The 22,720-nt window shown below is 43.7% G+C and overlaps 1 protein-coding gene across 2 annotated transcripts in view; it reads left to right on the top strand.

Moving 5' to 3' along the window:
• ZC2HC1A (zinc finger C2HC-type containing 1A) overlaps positions 1–22,720 on the top strand; it is a 657,196-nt gene that overhangs the window by 489,352 nt on the left and 145,124 nt on the right. For both annotated transcript variants that reach the window (XM_069621244.1, XM_069621243.1), the window contains one exon: positions 15,875–15,976. In XM_069621244.1, coding sequence (XP_069477345.1) covers positions 15,875–15,976 — 102 coding nt within the window. The remainder of the gene's footprint in view (positions 1–15,874; positions 15,977–22,720) is intronic.

A 22,720-nucleotide genomic window follows, 5' to 3' on the forward strand; every position in this document is an offset into this window, starting at 1 on the left:
ACCTTGGAGTTCCAACGCAGGTTTCCTCGTATTCTGCCGATACTGTGATGAGAACAACAAAGACCACAGCTTTTGCATGATATGCGGGCCATGTTACAGAAAGGGGCAATAGAACCCGTCCCCCAGCGTCTCTGGGCTCCAGAGTGTATTCCAGATACTTTCTGGTTCAAAAGAAAACGGGGGGGTTGGACACCGATCCTGGATCTGCGTCGTCTCAACAAGTACTTAAAGTCCCAAAAGTTCTGGATAGTCATGTTGCAGCACATGCTTGGCCAACTGGAGGAAAGGGATTTTCTGACGTTGTTGGATCTGTTGGACGCCTACTTCACATCCCCATTGACAAGAAACACTGCAAGTTCCTACCATTTGTGGTTCAGGGTCAGCACTACCAGTACAAGGCTCTACCCTTCGGCCTGAAGTCGGCCCGAGGGTCTTTATGAAGTACCTGGCCCCGGTAGCGGCTCACCTTTGTCTACAAGGCATCCACGTATACCCTTACCTGGATGACTAGCTGGTGCGTTCCCGCTCACACACTCTGGCAAGCGAGCACACATTGAGGACCGTACGTCTGCTGACGGAGTTGGGGTTCTCCATAAACTATCCAAAGTCCTAGTTGATGCCATTTCAGGATGCGCTGTTCCTACGTGCCCCACTCAACACAGTGATGTGTTTGGCGTCTCCCTCGGAGGAGAGGGTGAGAGCCATACAAGGCAAAGTGCAGCTCTTGTCATTTGCACAGACGGCAACAGTGATGTCCATGAAATTGCTGATGGGCTGATGTCCTCCTGCATCGGCCTTGTCCGCCTCTGAAGACTTCACATTCGACCTCTCTAGGAGTTCCTGGATTCAAGGTCAATGCAAGTATTGGGGACCTTTGCGGACAAGATATCCCTCAACGAGGAGTTCCGTCGGGCAATACAGTGGTGGGGTGTAAATCCACATTTCGTCCAGGGGACTCCGTTTCAAGTTCTGCCTTACCAGGTGACAGTCACCACGGACACCTCTCTAGAAGGATGGGGAGCCCACACCGGACAGTTGCATGCCAGAGGCCTCTGGCAACCGAAGGAAAAGGGCCTCCCCATCAACGTCCTGGAGCTTTGGGCCATATTCTTGGCCCTCAAGTCTTTTCTGCCGTCGCTGAAGGGCAAGGCAGTGAGGCTCTTCACAGACCACACCACACCACAACCATTTTTTACATCCGGAAGCAAGGGGAGACACGCTCGCCAAGGAAGCCAAGAATCTGTGGCTATGGGCAATTCGGCAGGGCATGTTCCTCGTCCCTTTTCACCTTGCAGGAGTCAAGAACAGCATTGCGGACTCGCTCACTAGGGAGTTGCGTTCCTGACACGACGGGGAGCTTCGCTAGGATCAGGTGGACCTTCAAATGCCAAGTGCCAGAATTTCTACATCAGGTTCCCTCAACCGAGGCGCTTGGGGACACATTCTCGTTCCTGTACGCTTTTCCTCCATTTCAACTCATGCTACGTGTGATCAACACACTCAGACAGTCCCACTGCAAGACGATATTTGTCGCTCCAACGTGGCCGAGACAGATCTGGTATTCGCACCTGCTGCGTCTGTCAGTCCATCAGGCTACTGCTGTTCCCAGACCTTCTCACCAGAGAGGGAGGGGCAATTCTGTACCACGACCTGGGGTCGCTGAACCTGAGGGCATGGCTCCTGCAGCCCTAGAGTTTGGGGGTTATACTTTACCAGCAAAATGTAAGGAGATCCTGGCCAGAGCCTCGTCAACATTAAAATTCTACAGCCCTAAATGGAAGTGTTTCTCTGTCTGGTGCTGGACTCAGAAGATTACCCCTGTGCGGGTCACGCCCCATCAACTTCTACCCTATCTCAAACGCCTCTACTAAGGTGCACCTTGCTGCCATATTGCGGTACACCAGGTCTCCGGTTAAATCTACCTGTGGTTACACACACTTGTCTAAGAGTTCCTCAAGATGCGTTTTCCCGCTGATTAAGGCTCCAGCCCTGGCTTGGGAACTCAATGTAATACTGACTAAGCTCGTGGGAGCTCCTTCTGAACCTATGCATCAAGTCCCGCTCAAGTTTCTCTCATGGAAGACTGCTTTCCATGTGGCTTTCACCTCGACCAGGAGGGTCGGGGAGCTCCAAGCCCTGTTGTGCAAGCAGCCCACTTCTCTTTCTACGTACACACCCTACCTTTATGCCAAAGGTACCATTAGAATTACACCTCAACACACCTTGGGTATTACCTGTCTTGAGTCCAAATCCTTTGTCACCAGCGGAAAGGCTTGCATTGGCTGAACATTGCACGTGCCTTAAAGTTCTACGTGGCACGTACAAAGAACTTTCCGAAGAATTCTCAATTTGTCTACTTTGGACCTGGAAATCACGGAAAAGCCTTATCGAAGAATTCCATCTCCATGTGGCTCTCAGACTACATCATGCACAGTCATTGACTGGTGAGTAGGCTGCTTCCAGGCCGACCGACAGCCCACTTCACCAGAGCCATTGCAGCAGTAACAGTGATTCTCTCTGGTGTGCCCCTGCTCAACATTTGCAGGGGTGCTACGTGGAGGTCCACACACACCTTCACAAGGTTGTTGACAGGGATTCCAGGGAGGAGTCCAGAGTCGGCCAAGCGATGCTACGTAACCGGTTCACTTTAGGTGAATCTGTTCCAGAGGTGAGTATTATTGTTTCTGTTGAGCCTTGCCACCTCACATGGTTGTGTAAATGTACTGCTGTGCAATCGTTATTCATGAGCATATGAATCCATGCCAGACCCCATGCTGGAGAAGGTTTAAGTTAGTTACATGTAACTATTGTTCTCCACCATGGGTCTGGCATGGATTTTCATGCAAACCCTCCCTTTGTTCTTCTCTGGCTCTTCATGGTCCATACTGCCACTTTACGTGCTTACAAAATCTGAAGATGGCCACCAGGGGTGGAGAGTACTGTCATTGGATGGGGGCAGTATGACCCATGGGACAGTGATTGGTTTAGAGGAGAAATACAGTTTTAAAGTGAAAGTGAAACTGTTTTTTGTTTTACCTAGAGCAGGGAATATTCATGAGCATGCTAATTCATGCCAGACCCATGCTGGAGAACAATAGTTACAGGTCAGTAACCTAAACCTTCCTCCTCTTACTCTCCTTCCTCCTACTCCACCCACCATCTCTCCTTTCTTCCTCATTCCTCCTCTATCCCTTCGATGTTCTTCTCTCTTTGGTCTAACTTCCACCCGTTGATCCTACTTCCTACTACTCTATTCCTACAGTGCTATTACTCCCCTCTTTCCACAATATGCCTGCTCCCACCAGACCACTTCTCCTCCTTTCTACTACTACTCCTCCCCCCTCTACACAACCACTCCTACTCCTCCCTCCACACAACTACTACTCCTGCCCTATAGCGTCCATCCTCCTACTGGTCTCTTGGTCTGCCACAGCCTGCTCCTCTCACCTCACTAGAACAACCCTCACCTTTGTGTTTCCTTTGACCCCTTATATCGTCCCCCACATTTCTCTATTGGTTCTCTCCTGCTCGTTCCCCAGGCCAATCTGTCCTGATCTTCCTGACCTGCAAGGTGTTGCATTCAGCAAAACACAAATAAGTAAGGGGTCTAAACCACACCCCTTTTCTCACAACCTGGTTAACCAAAGTTACTCAATGGTGTGTCTCATAGTCTTGCATGGGTTTGTGAAGTCTGTGTGTGACTTTCTTTGTTGCTCTGTCCGTGGTGCTAACTAGACTACAACGCGATTTGCAGACAATCCCATTACAAAATCTCCACTATGAATACTATGTGGATGGTTCTTGTGTAAGAAATGAAAAAAGGAAGTTCAATTCACTTATGCAATATGTAGCGCACTAGCAGTGACAGATGCAGCATTTGTCACATATCAGGAGCTAGGAAGATGGCTTAAGCGTAACATAGGATAGCTCAGCGGCAACGTGTTCGCCTTGGTAGCAAGACGACACGAAGCAACACAGGTTCGATCCCCGGGTCCGCGCTTAGAAACCTCTGGGTATTTAAGCGTGTTATAAATACGCAACTAAGACAAACAACAACAAAAAAAAAGAAAATTCCTGTAACAGCGCCTCGATGCCCTCGGGCTGTGTGAGCGCTTTAAAAATGCTAAAATAAATAAACATGCTCGCCTTTGGGAAATCGATGATGCTGTGCGTCATAGGTTTGATACCCCAGACGGGCCTCCTCAGCCCTTTACTCCCCAAGCCCCCTATCTGATAAGAATATGGTGATAAGTAATCTCAAGTTACCAGCACCCTGAAAATTGATTTCTGATATGGTGGTGCCATTTAAAATAGAAAAAACTGTATTTTCAGTGCAGGTACCTGAGCCAGTTCCATTAACATGTGCGTGTATCAAAGTAAACGACAAGCGTGGAAATAATTTCACACGTTACCACTATGTTTGGGTTAGTACATGATTATGATAGTCTTTAGAAGGAGCCGAACAGAAGCAGGGACACAAGATACAAACACCTATTTTGTAAATGCTCTCTGTTAAAATTGATTTTCGGAACCAACCCCGTGGGATAGTCCTGAGAGGCCAACATAGTTGGTGAAGAAGGTATTTGACACTTAGACTAGCCTAACCTACGAAGGTATCATAGTCTGAGCTGTAGGGCTGGAGATAGGGGCAGAGGGTGGTAATTGTATAAATACAATTAATCACACATAAACCAATCAAATATTAGAGAGTACACAGGAGTATACTAATTGTTTAGGCCTTTACACAAAATACACACACACACATTGTATAATGTATGTAGTTCGTAGTCTGTGAGACTAACTACACTTCACACTACTAACATAGCAAAGCAATTCAGTGAAGTAAAGCAATGAAAAAGGTAGCAAGTAAAGTGAAAAGACATGCATTAAATCAACAACCATTTACCCTTTCTTATCATTTTTAAGGCACATTCCTAACCTCAGCGTCCCTTCCCTGTCAGGTGAGTAGGCCTAGTGCCTCAACAAAGACAAAGTTCCTGGTAAATACCTGAGAGGTGTGTAGGAAGACTTTTTAACATGTCACTGTCTGCATTGTCTGTTTAAATTAATATTCATTGAACAATCCTTCCTTACGTTTCTCACTCTCCTTCAAGTTTACATGCCATTACCCAGAGTAACTATTTGGCTAACTCCTTTCTTCAACATTATTTGTATTTGGACATAAACTCCTTTTCATGGCTCCAATATTGTCAGTCTTGCAGGGAGGTGGGCATGGGTATGGTATTCGGTTAGGAGCTGGAATGCACCCTGTATGGCTACCTAAAAAGTTTAAGATCGGGACATTCTACCATTGATATGTTTCTTTTGTTAATTTACATTGCAGTACAATATTTTGTGTTCGAGGATCAATGTTCTCCAATATGGAGGGAGACACATTAGAAGGAGTAGTTGATGAACTCGGGAGGATAGCTCAGGGACAACACGCTCGTCTTGGATGTAAGACAACGTGGAGCAACACAGGTTCGATCCCCGGGTCCGTGCTTAGAAACCTCTGGGTATTAAGCGCCTTATAAATAACCAATTGCAATTAATAAAAGAGAGTATGGGTCTGACTATTCACAAATGCGCTATGACCACCTCGGCACAATGAAACGGCAAGCTGCGCAGCCAATTCCACGGGGTCTACCCATAAAGGACCCCAGAAAAATTAAGCAAATATAAAGTAGGTGATGGCTAGTCGCACTGTGCCTTAGTGTTGGTCAATGATCTAGGTACATTTCTGTGTGAAAATTGTCTGAATAATGTCCTAAACAAATCTTTATCTGATGATGTTTTATTTTATCATGTAGTGAGCTGACACATGTTTCAACCTCAGTTGTTTTCAAGGCGGATCAGTAAATATAACATAATCAAAGGTATATACACAATGCCATCACAGAATAAAAATGTACAGAAATAAATTGCACAATTCCCAATGGCAAAAATAGAAAATCAATAAGGGGTTAACTTCCAATGTTCGGTCCCATATGGAGGGGTATGCAGAAACAGAAAAACACACAGGCAAAAGACCAGTGAGTATTAAATAATCAAATTTCTCTCACACTTAACTGTACCAAAGTGAAATGTGGGAAAGGGCATGCAGCATGCCACGTTCTATCATGGGCCATAAGGGATTAAGCTCTATTACTTGGGTTCATAAAGTAAGTTGCTTGTGAGTCTTGTTTATAACAAAAAGGATGAAAACTATCGTGATCAAGGAAATTACTATACATGTGTGGTTAGCTGGAACTATTCTCTATCACTAAACGGTAAAGCGATACTCAGTTATCTCCGTTCACCATAATGTGAACAATTGCCCAAAAATATGCACAGAGAAAAATCATAGCGCTGACTCACCCTTAAACTGGATACGTTTGTCTGTTAGTCCTGGACATATGAAACAGAAATTTTCAGGAGTATGGGCAGCTTAGATTGACTTTAAAATATTAACTTTGTAGAACTGTGAACTCCTATCTAGTTGCTTACCAAGAAGGTGGCGCTCTGCTTATATAAAAATAACCTCTGGGCCAGTAATGAAGAATTCTCCCCCCAGAGAAAATTAGAATTTTATCTTGTCAGTAGAATCTGAAATGATCATCAATTTGTTTAGGTTGTGATATATTCGAAACTGATCTTAAAATCGGTAGTATGAAGATAATGTACTGCCCATGGATTGGGCAAACCTCCAGTTTTAATAATATGCATATTATCTTACCTGCAATAGGTTGTGGAACTCCTAGTAAAGGGATCAATTCCAGTGTGCATTGCCATGCTTGCTGCCTGTACATATTGCTATGTAGCTAAACCGCCCTGCGTGTGATGTCACGTGCGTGATGCGCGTGCCGTCAGACGCGTCACGTAAAGCAACACAACCCGTCAAATTGCTGTGAGTGGTTATTCTAAAGGGACTTTAAATTGTGATAAAGTTTCATTGATCGATATTAACAGATTATTTCCTGACTGATATTGCAAGTTACGAAATAGGTTTCAATTCCCCATGATTCTGTATTTGTTAAATCGCCTACATCTTTCATGATATTCTAAAACTATTGAAGGTAAAATGTCAGATGGTGGGTTCACCTGAATGAACTCATGGCCCATTAATGGATTGGGTCCTGTACATTCACCTGCTGAAAAATTGCGTGGCCCTGCGCAAAGCGAGTACTGTATGGATCTAACTAATCCAGAACAGGACTGCAAGACTTGTCCTTGGCCTCAAGCCCTGCGATTGTATCTCTCCAGCTCTGAAATCTCTCCATTGGCTCCCAGTGGATGCAAGGATTAAATTTAAAACCCTCTGCATTGTCCACAAGGCTTTCTGGGGCCTGGGTTCAAAATACCTTCAGCTATCCATTTGCAAATATCTCCCCTCTCAGGCTCTTCGCTCCTCCACCTCTAACTCCCTCGGGGTCAGTCGTTTCTCAAAGAAACGAGCCGGGGGTAGATCTGTCTTCGGCCGGGGCCTCCCTCTGGAACAGCCTCCTTGCCACTCTAAAACTTGAGGAGAACCATCTCTGGTTCCAGAAGCACCTCAAGACCTTCCTCTTTGCATCTGCATTTGCTCCCCCTCTCCCTTGCTTATCTGCTCCCTCTTGGCACTGTGCATCTGGCCACCCTCTGTCCCCTTGGCCCAGTTACCTGCTCACCCTGCCACCCTTCTGCACTGCCACCTGGCCACCCCTTGCACTGGGGACTGTATCTGTACCCATACCGTCCCCACCCCCACCATTTTCTTCTTTCTATGCACTTATCAGACTTACCCAGTTCTGCTGCCGTAAACACAGCACTTGCCACTTGCTGGCTGCACTACCCCTGTTTATTGCTCCATTATCTACTTTATTTGTATTTATTATTATTTATCTGTTTATCTTCTGCTCTGCACTTTCCACTCTCCCCCTTCCATGCACTTTTCTCCTTTCTCTTTCCCATGCGCTTGCACGATCTCAATGTCACTGGGCCTAGTAAGATCATTGTTTGTTCTCCCCTGTTCCCCTCCCTTGCCTTGTCGCACTCTGAAACACTTGTGTATGAGCGCAATACAAATATAATATCATATATCTATTACCAATGTTTTCTTTTTTTATTCTTATGTAGCAACGAGCATTGTGTTAGCATGTTATGGCTAAATGTGTGTCCCGCATAATGTAATGGGATAGTGTGCGTGTATGTAACCATGTGTATGACCTTGCACCGAAAAGGCACTCCATGCAGAGCAGGCACTGCATACATCTTTCCCGATGCATTTTTTTTACACAGTAATAGACATCATATAAGAACATTTGTACTCAAGCAATGCCCTGCATATTCTATTGGCATTGGGTAGTTGTATGTAGCCAATAACATTGGATATAGTAGTAGATAAATACAACATGACAAATAAGATTATATTGTAAACAAACATAATTCCTATTATAAAGGCAGTTTGCTTGTAGCCACATTGTCCTTAGTAATGCAAAGAACCCATATTGCCCAAAGCTTTTACCACTATTGTCCAAAGATATAATGCCACAAAATATGATTCAAATTAAGGATTATAGTAAGACATTCATTTCATGGTCTGTATTCAGACCCAGTTTGGTACATTGTAAATGGCAGATTCATCTGGATTCCATCTGCTGCAGTTTGGTTTTCACATCACCTCCCCTATTTCCCCTCTTGGCTTTCATTAGATCTATACATCCCTGCCAATGTACAGCCAATGGTACCTTCTGGTCCTGGCTATTCAGACTTCCCAAGTGGTCTCCATTTCTGACACAAAGCTGTCTGATCGTGCTGCCCACATAGTTTGACACAGATTAAGGCATATACAATAAAAGTGGACCGGCAGTTGATAAAATCCTGAATCTTCAACTTTGCTCCATTCTGATCTGTGTATTCTGCACAGTCCGCATGTGCATATCTGAACATGGTGCGAGTTCCATATTTCAAAAAACCCAGTTTTGAGCCAGTCACTAGCATTAAGGTCTCATATCACCTGTGTCCAAAAAAGACAGGCTCAGTTTGTTTTTAATAGTTGGTGCCCTACTAAACAGAAGTTTTGGTTGGTCTGCCGAAAACGATCTTAGATCCTAGTCCAAAAGTAGTACATTCCAATGCTTTTGAACTGGTTTATATAGCACATTTGCATCATTGGAAAATGTAATAATATCAACTATGCTCCTTGGCAGTTCGGTTTCCTAGCCGGCAGGGTGTGACATTGCTGATCGATCAGCTGTGTTGTATTTGGAAGGTGTTTTGTCTATAATGTCTTGGTCATATCCTCTCAAACGAAACCGTTGTGTTAAGAGATTACATTCTTTGATAAAGTCAGCCTCATTACTACAATTCCGCTGTGCCCTAAAGAATTCTCCACTGGGTATGTTATTGATTGTGGACTTTCGGTGACATGTAGCATTCAACTCTCTAGGTTCCCGAAAAGTCTTGGTCTTGATCCTGCACTCAATGATGGCAATATGGAGATCAAGGAAGTCGATGCACATTGCATCACAATGGCCCGATAATGTGATTTCAAAAGAGTTGTCATTAACATAAGAAATTAAATTTTCAAAATCGTCGGCATATGATAAAAATATCATCCATGCACTGCTTCCATGTTATAATATTCTCAGAAAAAGTGCTGTTGTTAAGAGCATGGGTCCCTTCAAAATGAGCCATGAAACGATTGGCAAGCAATGGCACATACTTGGCCCCCATGGCCACCCCTTTTGTCTGCACATAGTATGTTTCATCAAATAACACATTATTAACAAGTGTAAATATCAAAAACATTTTCAACATATTTACATGCATACGGTATGATGCTGAGAGGTTCCTATAAGTGTAGTCCACTTACTTGATGGCCAAATCATGGTCAATACTTGTGTAAAGAGCCGTTACATCTAAGGTTGCTAGAAGGAAACCATCTTTCCAGTGTATATCTGAGAAAAATTCTAACACCTAGGTACTATCCCTGATGTATAAAGGCATAGATAGTATGTGGTTCTTGAGTGCATTGTCTATGTATTGTGACATACCCTCCCTGGCCCATCATATACCATTCATGATAGGTTAGACTTCTGGAAGGACTTCATAAGGTTAGCTATGAAATATAATATCGGCATGGTTGGCTCTGTGTTGATCAAAAAACATCCACCTTCTGTCAGATAGCCCATAGCATGCCATTCCTGTATCAAAGTTTGTAAATCTTGAACAATCCTTTTGGTCGGGTTGGATTTCAGACTCCTATCATATCCTGGTGTTGCTAAATGCTTTTTGCCCATGTCTATATAATCTTGTGTATTCAGGACAACAATATTGCCCCCTTGATCTGCCCCCTTAATTACAATATTTTTGTCTCCTGAGAGCTGTTCCAGTGATCTCAAATTCGATCTAGGCCTCCTCCTCAACTGCCACTTTTGTCTAAATGTGTATGAATATCTTGAATAAGTGCTTGTTCAAATGTCTCAATAACACTCTCGTTAGGGAGTTGAGGAGTAAATATAGATTGAGGTTTCAATTCCACCAAATTCAGATGACTGTCTAGCACTCCAGTTCTGAACAAAGTGTAGTCTTGTCTTGAAATGTACCTGTTTCTAAAGACATCAGAAGATCGGTATTCTCTTATATCTTCTATACTGAGGGTACATAAAGGGTTGGGTGATGGTTTAGGGGCAAATCTTTTAACCTGTATCGCAAAAAATGTCTTTAGTTTGAGTGTTCTTACAAATGTATAGATGTCCATTTGGAAATCTACAAAATTAGTGTTACAGCTAGGTACGACTGATAATCCTTTGTTTAGAGAACTGCCTTTTCTGATTCAGTTTGCAATCTGCTTGAAAGATTTACTACCAGGTTATTTTCAATCATTTCTCTACTTGCTTCCTGGCATTCAATCTGGTTAAAATGTCTGTTGGACCGGAATCCCCATCTGAGCTTCTGCTTCCCCTCCTCCTGCCCCTGGCATGGTTCTTCGTGTTGAAATATTTTGTACCCGTGGGCTTTGAAATCTTACTTGTTTGATAAACCCTTGTGTTCCTTTCCTGTGCCTGCAAATCTGGTCTAAAAACCCATTCCTTTATTTGGAATATTGTCAGTGGTACTTGTATCGAGAATATTTGTAGATTCTCCCTCCGATTCGGGGTGAGAGCTGCCTGGTGTGGTGTTAGGTGTACTCTTGATTTTTTGCTACTGTCATCAAATTTGGACTGAAAGGTGTACACCCTGTCATCACGGTAGGCTCTCTCATCCCTGAAATACTTTCTGAATTTACGCAGTTTGATTTCATCTTGATACATTCTTAAAATAGCATGCATTTTATCATAGTTTTTTTGTTTGGTAGCTTCTGCATTAGCCATGTCTTTGATCTCCTGTTTTAGTTCCTCTATTTGTTGTGTTACCCTTGTGTGTTCTGAAGGCACCCTCCTAATACACCTGTCCCAATAATAATAATAATAATATAATATAACCCACCCCGTCAGGGAATGAGACCAAGGGAGCAAAGAACTCTGCTGCCCGAGAGCTCTCTGCCAAAAATTACACGGGCAGCACATTAAAAAGGGTAAAGGCATCACTGATGACGATTTGAATTCGGACTGATATTGCGTTGCTGGTTGGTGGGAGATCTATGGAATGGCCAGGTCTATATCGGATGGCAGGCCCTAATCGGCTTTTGTTTCCCAGTCGATCTTGCTGCACGTGGGTCAGCTGGGCTCATCTCTGCAGTGAAGGTCAGGCCGGCGGGCGTTGGATTTCTAACAAATCTAAGCTAAACAGGAACTGACAAGTCATGCATAATGGCAGATACCTGAACATCACATGCAAGGGAGTCTTTTGAAAAGAGGGGATAATATAATGGGGGATAATATAATGACATGCCGACCTCCACATTCAGGGCTTCATTGATACCGCAGTCCCGCCCCAAAGTGTCTCTCCTGGGGGCTGGGTCTACCGTCTACCCTCCCTGGGGCCTCATGATACGAACAGACGTGTTACTTTTGAGAGAATATATTGCTGCTTAGGATTAGGTTTATGGTGGGTGTTCTGGAATGGCCAAGGCAAGGGGGTTAAATGTTTATCAACATGACGGGCCTTGGGGAGGGAGGGTCAGGACCAGTGGGTTCTGACCTGGCGGGTGGGGGGGTGAAGGCCCCGGGCAGTTTAGTGGAGATGGATGGGGCCTGTCTCAGTCCCACGTTCTCTGCAGAGCACATTCTTTGAGACACAATACTAAGTAATTGCAACATTAAAAGAACAGTGAATGGATGAACTTCTGTGGGAACAAGGCTTGTGTGGAGCTGGTCTGGTGTGTGGAAGGCTTGGTCCCTTTGTGAGAGAGGCTGTGGGTGTGAATGCCGCAGCCTCACAGAGTGGTGAATTTCGGGCACAGTAAAAAGATGGCGTTTAGGCCTGGTACAAAATGAGTCCTAATGCTGAGGCATGGGTGCCATTATTAGCCTACATCGCTATGTTATAGGGCTCTTACCCTTACAGTGGTGGAGAGGGCATCTCCCCTCATGGCCGCTATGTTTATTCTTTTTGGCAGTGGCTAGGGGGCTGGGATAGGACCATCTCCTTTCCAATAGTTCTCTACTGGCATGTTCTATCAGGAGTTCCATCATAATTTTGGAACTTTGCCTTAGATTCTGCTCCCATTTATCGATCATCTTGCATATCAAAAATAGGAAAAATGAGGATTCTTAGCCCTCTAGGTATTTTGTAATTTTCCAAATAGTTGGTAAGTGAGGATTCTTCCCAATACTTATTAATCCCTTTTTTGGAGAGTCTCTCCAATTGTATACATTTTTGTGTAAGCGTTTCAGTGGTGTAACTGCTTTTAAAAGCATTCCCAGTGCTGCCTCTTGGTGCGAATAATGCTGCTCTGTCCTAATCGCGATTAAGTAGATAATCTGCCATAATGCTGTCACTGCGGCCTCCAGCTGGCACTTGTTTTATAAGTTTGAAGTCAATAAAACCGAGTATGGGTCGGACTATTCACAAATGTCCTATGACTACCTAGGCACAATGAAACTGCAAGCTGCACAGCCAATTCCACAGGGTCTACCCATAAAGGCCCCCCCCCACCCCTGAAAAATGATGCAAATATAAAGTAGGTAATGGCTAGTCGCGCTCTGCCTTAGTGTTGGTCAATAATCAAGGTACATTTCTGTGTGAAAATTGTCTGAATAATGTCCTAAACAAATCTTCATCTGATGATGTTTTATTTTATCGTGTAGTCAGCCGACACATGTTTCTACTTGCGTAGTTTTCAGGGCTGATCAGTAATCATAACAACATAAATCAAATATACAGAGTGTATATACACCTGTGTAACACAGAATAAAAATGAACAATTCCCAATGGCAAAAAAAGAAAAACAATAAGGGGTTACATGCCCAATATTGGGTCCGATATGCGGAGGAATACAGAAACAGAAAAACACACACAAAGAAGACCAGTGAATATTAAATTATCAAATTTCTCTCACACTTAACTGTACCAAAGTGAAATGTGGGAAAGGGTGTGCAGCATGCCACCTTATGTTTTGGGCCATAAGGGATTAAGCTCTATTACTTAGGTTCATAAAGTAAGTTGCTCCCGAGTCTTGTTTATTCCAAAAGTGATTAGAACTATTGTGATCAAGGAAATTACTATACGTGTGTGGTTAGCTGGAACTATTCTCTAACGGTAACGTGTCACCATTATGTGAACTATTGCCCAAAAATGTGCACTGAGTAAAATTGTAGACCTTATTCACCCTTAAATTGGATAAGTTTGTCTGTTAGTCCTGTACATATGAAACTGACATTTTCATGAGAATGGGCAGCTTAGATTGACTTTAAAATATTAACTTTGTAGAGCTGTGAACTCATAACTACTTGCTTACCAAGAAGGTGGCGCTTTGCTTATGTAAAATAACCAATCACAGCAATTTGACGCATTGTGTTGCTTTGCATGACACGTGTGAAGGCACGCGCATCACGGATGTGACGTCACACGCAGGGCGGTTTAGCTACACAGCAATATGTAGCGGCGGCAAGCAGAGCAATCTGCGCTGCACACTGGAATTGATCCCTTTACCAAGGAGTTCCACAACCTATTGCGTGTAAGATAATGCGCATGTTATTAAAACTGGAGGTTTGCCCAATCCACGGGCAGTACATTATCTTCATACTACCGCTTTTAAGATCAATTTAGAATATATCGCGTACTAAACAAATTGATGATTATTTCAGGTTCTCCTGACCAGATCAAATTCTAATTTTCTCCGGGTGAAGAACCCTTCATTACTGGCCCAGAGGTTACCGATTTTCAGATCAGTTTCGAATATATGACAACCTAAACAAATTGATGATTATTTCAGATTCTACTGACAAGATAAAATTCTAATTTTCTCTGGGTGGAGAATTCTTCTTTACTGGACCAGAGGTTATTTTTATATAAGCAGAGCGCCACCTTCTTGGTAAGCAACTAGTTATGAGTTCACAGCTCTACAAAGTTAATATTTTAAAGTCAATCTAAGCTGCTCATACTTGTGAACATTTCTGTTTCATATGTCAGGGACTAACAGACATACTTATCCAGTTTAAGGGTGAGTCAGGTCTCCATTTGTACTCAGTGCACGTTTTTGGGCAATAGTTCACATTATGGTGAACAGAGAGAACAGAGTATCACTTTACCGTTAGAGAATAGTTCCAGCTAACCACACATGTATAGTAATTTCCTTGATCACAATAGTTCCTATCACTTTTGGGGTAAACAAGACTCACGAGCAACTTTCTTTATGAACCTAAGTAATATTGCTTAATCCCTTATGGCCCGTGACATAACGTGGCATGCTGCATACTCTTTCCCACATTTCACTTTGGTACAGTTAAGTGTGAGAGAAATGTGATTAATACTCACTGTTCTTCTGTCTGTGTGTTTTTCTGTTTCTGCATAACCCTCCATATGGGACCTAACATTGGGTATGGAACCCCTTATTGTTTTTCTTTTTTTGCCATTGGGAATTGTGCAATTTATTTCTATTCATTTTCATTCTGTGATGACATTGTTTGCACATGTGTATATACACTCTGTATATTTGATAACATTTGATTATGTTGTTACGATTACTGATCAGCCTTGAAAACTACTGAGGTTGAAACACGTGTTGGTTGACTACATGATAAAATAAAAAATTAGACGAAGATTTGTTTAGGAAATTTTTCAGACTATTTTCACACAGAAATGTACCTTGATTATTGACCAACACTAAGGCAGGGCGCGACTAGCCATTACCTACTTTATATTTGCTACAATTACATCTACACCAATCAAAAGATACAGTTAATGCTAGCCACAATACTACATCTCATTGTAGGTTAAAATAAATCCCTATGGGTTTCCTTACTTGGATGTTGGTTGGAATAAAAATCGTAGATCTGCCTTCCTACTTTTAACATCAAGGTGCTCACGTAGGTTTACTTCTCGTTGAATAAAACATGAAATAACTGCTTTGCAAATAATAAGGGTAAGTGTTGTACATTGTTTACCTTTTTGATTTGTTATGGGAGGATAGCTCAATGGCAGTGCGCAGGTCTTGGAAGCAAGACTACACTCAGCAACACTGGTTCAAATCCCGGATCCTTGCTTAAAATAGACCTTGTGTATTAAGCGCATTATAAATACCTGCATTTGCACGATCTGATTATACAAGTCCTAGTAGGATCGTTCCCCCCATTCGCCACCCCCTTGCCTTGTTGTGCCTTGAGACACACATGTGCACAGGCGCCTTACAAATGAACAATACATTTAAAACAAATTAAACATTGAAAAACATCAGTTACTAATTCTCAGAGTGAATTGTTATTCAACCTGTTCAAAGTTGGACTTGTTTTAAAAATAGTCTTTTTTGCAGAGGTTCCATGAAAACACGCACACCACCTAGCTTGGCCCGAAACCCAGCATCTGTTGCAGCTGCAAACAAAAGAAAAACGTATAATGCCGAAAACTACACAAGGTAAAGTCTTAAATGTCATTTTGTTCTCATCTTGAGTGAAAATATTCCATAAGTTTGGAATATTCAAGGCTACTCCTGTCACAGCCGATCAATTGAACACTTGTATTTTGTATTAAGATACATTTGTTTTTTTTTTTTTATTAAATGAATTCAGTTTATTACAAACTTTCATTATAAGATCATCTCTCATCAAGGTGAAGAGAAAAGGAAAAGAAAAATGGTACATTTTCATTCTCAAAAATTATAGCCAAGTTGCACAGCAGAGAAAGTGATATCCCAATAGTTTGTGAGCTCTCTAAAAGCCCTTGGATTTCGAAAGTTCAATCCAAAATTATAGGACTGCAAAAATCACTGTTTTTCTCTGCCTAGTAATATGGAGTTCCAACGCTCCTCTGGAGGAATAGTAATTCGAGAAAGGCACTCTGTGTATTTACCTTATTTCTGCCAAGGCTTCACATTTCATCACAATATGGTGTAATGTTTCTACGTGTTGGTTGTTGTGACAAAAGCGGCAGGTGTTTGTTAGATCACCTACTTGTCTCATTTGGCCTGAGACTTCACGGGTTGGTAGTAAATAAAGCCTAAATCGCCGAAAAAGATCACATAAGCTTGGACACTGAAAAAGCTGAAGATCTGGAGGTCGTTGAATTAACTTTCGGGCTTCACATGAGCAATTGGTGAACATCTGGTAGAGTGATTTCTCATTATCTAGTCCTCATTTTGAATTTTCTTCTTTATTACCAGAGGATTATATTTCAGAGTGTCCAGTGAGGTCTCCAATGCGTGGATCCATCCTGCACAAATGGTCTTCCATTTATTCAGGATGAAATTGTTTGCAATAGGTAAGTGTGTTCTCAAGATTTCATGTCGGGAATGTTGTCATCAGCTATGGTTTTACGATAGAAGTCCAGAGATTACCATAGGACTTGAGAATGTATGGATTGTAGGCGTATTTCAAATCGAATTCTATATATCGGAAAACGAGCTAAATTAGGCCAACACTTTGCGCCAAAAGATGCCATCCAACCTATCCCGGATGTGATAGGATAAGTTTAAGATCGCTTCTGCTCCATAACAAAGAATGGCAATGACTTTTTGCTTGTAGAAGGTTTGTAATGGGCATATTGAATATTTGATATATTTTTTATGTAGCATCATTCCTTTGCGAGCAAACAATAGTGTTTTGGCTCTCAGGATATCCTCCCAATATCGTTCGCAGATGCTGGAGTTGAGACAAATTCCTAGATATTTGGAGGTGTGAACCTGGGTGAGTTGGATCGATTTAAGGTACACTGCAAGTGGTTTCTGTTTGCAGCCCTGCGTAGCTAAAAATATCATAGCCTGTGACTTATCGCTATTGATCGTCAAGTTGTTAGTTTCCACATAGGCAGCAAAGCTATCCAGGTGTCTATGTTGACAGATCTGGGTTTTGTCCATCAAACCAGATCGTACGCATAGATCAGCCATGGTACAGGGGTGCCGTTCAAGACAGGTGGAAAAGCACGCACTTCTTCTTGTGATAATGCGATATCTGAGATGTAAAGGGTAAATAGTGTTGCTGGGAGAGGACAGCCTTGCTTTAGGTCTCTCGCTGTCTCAATTTTCCTTGTTAGCATTCCCTTTGGAGATAGGCACACTATCACTGATGTATTAGAATAAAGTGCGCTGGTGGCTGCTAATGTGTCTTCTGGGCAGGCTCATTGCTTGAATTTATCCCACAGGATGTCTCGATCGACTGAGTCAAAGGCCTGTATTGGGTCTTTTAAAATCACAGGAAGATTGGTCTTTGTCCTTATGGCCTCAAGCTTAAGGATGTTAAGGATTAGTAAATTGACATTCGTGCCCACTCCCTTAACAATTCCCGTTTGTCGGGGGATCACCTCGCTGCGTCAATTTCATCCAGTTAGTTAGGTTTTTGAGCAACATCTTCCCCAGAGGGTCTAATAAGGCAATGGACCTACCGTTCGAATGTAGTGATCGGTCTCCTTGTTTGTATATAGGGATTAGGATCGCTGTTTTCCATGTGTCTGGAACTTGTTTTAGATCACACAATGCTTTGAAAAACGCTTGACAGCACTCAGGCCATGCTTCCTGGTTGGCTTTAAGATGGTAATTGGAAAGGCCATCGGGACCAGGAGCATGTGATGTGTTCAAGTTCCTCATTTGTGAAACCATTGTTTCTCTGTACAATGTTAGGTTCCATCTTTGGATGGGTACGTGTAGCGTGGAAGATTCAATAGAAGCTTGTTTTAAGGAAGTAGTGTATTGCCTTGATTTACTGGAGTCAGGTTTTGCAAAAAAGTGCTGGAAAGTACGACTCCCATTTTTATTCAGGGACTTCCGAGATTAGAAATGCTGCTTGGTTTAGTTTTGAAGGCAAGCGTCCCCAACCAGCACGATCCTCCCCGCAATGAGAGACAATGATGGACTCTCCCAGAATGGGAATAAGGCCAAGACAAGTGCGGGTGAGCGTAAATGGGAGTTTATCAATCAGAATAGGGCATGCAAAGAACTCTGCAAACTCCGAGAGCGCTCTGCCTGACAATAGCAAAGACAGGCGTATATATTTACAAAAAACGTCATCAAAGCCTACACACTATAGGGGGCACAAGTTCAATGGGATTGGGTGGCGACGACTAGCTATAGGTGCTGCTGTGATGTGGTTGGTCTTGGCAGGAGGACATCACTGGTCAGCCTCGTGGGTTGGGCTGGGCCTGGCGCGTCAGCTGGGTCCATCCGGGCGGTGTTGTTGTGCCACTGTGGCCAGTGTCAGAGATGAATGTCTTTTCCTGACTTCTTTGCCCTAGGCCATGCACACCGCAGTCATTCAGTCATTTGCAATATTATTCTCTTTAGTAAATCTCCCAATAGGTTATGCTACAGGTTAATGCAACACAGGAGGAATGCACCTTGAGAGGGGTTTGATGGCGATTCATCAGTACATGGTTACCAGTGTCCTGTTGACTGGGTACCATAGGTCATGGGGCTGGGTCTCAGGGCATGGGACAGACGGTACATGTCCTCCTGTCTTGTTAGAAGTCGTTATGAATGTGTTGCTGTACTGTTGCCATAATATTGGGTGTCCTACTTTTACAGGGGCCATTAACCTAAGGTGATCCGGTGGGTTGTGGGGTGTAAGAGAGGGCGCCTCTGGATTTGTGTATTCAGGCGGAGGTTTACTGCTGAGCTGTAAATAATGCAGGTGGCGGGCCGTGGCCTTGGGTGCTGCAGAGGGAACTACAAATCTTTGAAGCGGCTCCAGCCTAGTTGGGGGAGGTGGAGATGCGCGGCGCGGGCCTCTGCTCTCTCGTCTGGCAGGCTTCTCAGGGAGGGAGGGGGAATGGCCTTGCACATATTCACAAAGGTATCTTCCTCGTGTGTTGCCGATTTTAGGTGAAAGCATCATAAGCATTCGAATACTATACAATACTCATTGAATCATTCCAAAGCTTACATTTTAACTTTGCTAAATGCCTCTCAAATATAGCCAGTCCGAGCACATTATTTGTACACTATGTTTTAACAACTACAACATTTTGGTATATGCATATACATTTGCAGTAAGTGAGGTAGTAGTGAGGTTGGCGGAGCACATAGAAAACGACTCGCCAGCGTACGTGATGGTAGTGGCACATAAGGGGCTTGGACATACAAACATGAAGGGTGCATTCTCGCGCGTCCTTCACACGAGCCCTCAGTATGGTTGCATTTGTCTTTCTTTGCACTCTAGCAGCATTAGTTCGGTTATGGCGCGGGACCGTGGGGTGTAAACTTTTCAATGATACGCATAACAAATAACCCCCCGGGACGCTTCTACTATTTGTACATAACTGCAGTGGTGTGGGTGCTTCATTGCTAATGCCATGTGAACATGCATTCTGCCATATCTATACGTTTTACAGGTTTTTCTAATCAAAGATGTTTGTGGAGAAAATGCGCCCATCGCAGGTAGTTTTGACATTAGTATTTGGGAACTTTTGCTTTTATCCGAGGGCCATTTTACAGTTCTTTTTCCACCCAGGCTCTGCTGGCCGGGTCATGTTGGGAGCAGTGATACACTGCAGAAGGTGAAATGTTACAGTGTTGGTATCTTACACTAGCACATATCCGTCTTGTTCGTGGGAACAGGCTCACAGCGGATCTGCCAGGGAGCTGTGGCCACAGGGATAATTGAAACTCTCCAAAGGTGGGGGCCGCACTCCAGTGCGCCGAGCTCCCACCATCTTTATTAGACAAAATGGTTCCTGAGGCCTAGCTAAATTCAATATGTTTGGGCAATGTCTTCAGCAGGTGAGCCATCCACCACCTGGGCCCTGGTGGTAAGGAGGGGACGCCTGATGAGCCATGTCCCTCACCGGGGGAGGGGATGTAGGCAAGGGGGGTCTTTTTTGGACCAATCCTCCCCTACAGTTTCCCATTCACCAATGTACATGATGCAGATGATGTTCGATTTGCCAATGCTAGTAGAATACAATGTGTCGTGTTGTAATGTTATCAAGCGCAAAGTATTACTAAGACACATTTCATTTGTGAAGCCACCTCCTTAGCATATCCCCGTTGAGGTGTAATATGTCATTTGCCAGTCTCTGTATGTTCCCAAGTTCTAGATTTGGTTCAGTAAATTCATGATTAGGCCTCTCTCTCTCTATCCAGGTGTCCCAAATCTAGGTGCTACTGTATTTTACTTGCTACTTTGGTACCCCCTTTTTAGGCGCACCCGCCCTCCTATGTCCAGGTCCCCAAAACCTTCTCTGAATACCCTGGCCAGATGCCCAAGCCCAGGTTAATACACACCTAGTGTGGTACCCCAGTTGGATGCGCCCAGGTGGACTTGCCTCCTCTACTTAGTTACATAATCTGATGTACCCTTCCCACGGGTTAAAAACCATGCCACACACTGCCCAAATCAGAGCCCCAAGCTGGCGCACCAGCAGGCCTGACGAGACTCACCACACCCTAACTCGCCATCCCAAATGCACAGCCCTAAGCCATCCTGAATGCACAGCCCATCATCCCAGTCTTCCACCTGCTGCCTGCCACACCCTCCATGTAGATCTCCCTCTGCTTAAGCAAGAGTGGCAAGATGGAGAGCGGGAGCAGTAAACATTGACGCCCATAATTTTCCAGACCCCCCCAGCGACCCAGGTAAACCAACCTTCCCACACCTCATCCCCCACAAACTACTCACCTGCACCCTCTGTTTGCACCTCGCCTGAGCAACATAGCACCCCTGCCGCCAACCCATGCTTTCCATATCTTAGTGCAGCAAGAGCAGCCCAGGCCAAAACCTCAACCCCCACAGCCTCGAGCCCCCACTCTCACCCACACCCCATGGGCCACCCGAAGTTCAAGGAAAGGCCCAGACCAAGACCACGCCAGGCACCTCCTAGCTTCTCCCATTCTACAACCCAGATCCCAAACCCTACCACCTCACTATAGGGCCCAAACCTCCCCGCCGGCACCCAACCCGGTCCTCGCCCTATTCCCCTCTTTGCCTATCCCAACTGGTCCAACTCCATTTCCCCATGCCTCCTCCCCACAAACCCTCCACCGCCCACTCCTTTGCCCCCACCCATCCCATTTACCAAATTGACTCCAAGTTAAGGTTTAATGGATATTTAAACTAGACGTTACATAATAATCTATACCTCAGATAAGGTAATAGGGTGGGAGGTATTGTACACACGGTTTTAATAAGTGCACATAAAATTGTAAGAGCAAAAATTATTTCAGTGTAAAAAGTATGCGACTGGCAACCAGAACATTCCTCTTCCTCTCCCATACAAGAGAGGGAGAGACAGACTAGAAAAGAGACTAACTGACTGAGGGAGAGGGAGTTGCCGAGGGAGAGGGAGGGACAGGGATGCAGAGGAGGCAGGCAGATACAGAGGGACAGACACAGGGAAACTGGCAGGGAGGCAGAGAGAGTGGGAGTCAATTGCAGTGAAGGAGAGATTAAGAGAGATGGAGGCTGTGCAAGAGAAAGGGCAGATGAGGGGGAGAGGTGGAGACTGGAAATTAACTGAAGAGGAGGATCTGTCATTAGGATGTGCACGGATGTAGGTTGAATGATTTCATATCAATGCCCTTCTACGTCCATGTTAATAGATCCTCTCATTCTCATTATCTCATTCTGACCTTTCCCTTCTTCCTCCGTGTCTGTCCACTTTGACCAACGCCTGACTATAATACCGCCTGTCTTTGGTCCCATACTCCATAATATTAAATCTCCCTCTGACCTGATCCCATCCCCCCTTATCCCTAAGGTTCTTTCCTTCTATTCTTCTCTTTGCAACTTCGTTTTAATATTGCTCTTATAACCACTACATTACCCTAGGACATTAAACCTGCTAGTGTTATCCTTATTCTATGTCCCCAATCTCTTGATTCATCTTTTCTGGCTAATGTTTATCCTGTTCTCTTCTATTTCTCTCTGAAGTACTCAAGCGTTTTAATAGCAGAAATTCTAGACCTTGACCACCATTGTCTTCTACTTCTCCATCAATCTGGTTTCTGTCAATTTCATTCTACTGAAACCACTTCATTATATGTCACTAATTCCTTACTTTCTGCCTTACTCTAAACACTCTTCAATTCTCATTCTTATTTATCTTTTGATCATTCTATTCTACACTCCTCTCTTTCTTTGTTAGTGTTGCCGGGTTCGTTTCTTCAATGGTTTCTTTCCTATCTTTCAGAGTGAACAGGCGCTCAATAAGTCACAAGACAAAACCACAAAGATTT

Source organism: Ambystoma mexicanum, chromosome 5q (assembly GCF_040938575.1).
Source record: "Ambystoma mexicanum isolate Mex_15411 chromosome 5q, UKY_AmexF1_1, whole genome shotgun sequence".
Classification (NCBI taxonomy): domain Eukaryota; kingdom Metazoa; phylum Chordata; class Amphibia; order Caudata; family Ambystomatidae; genus Ambystoma; species Ambystoma mexicanum.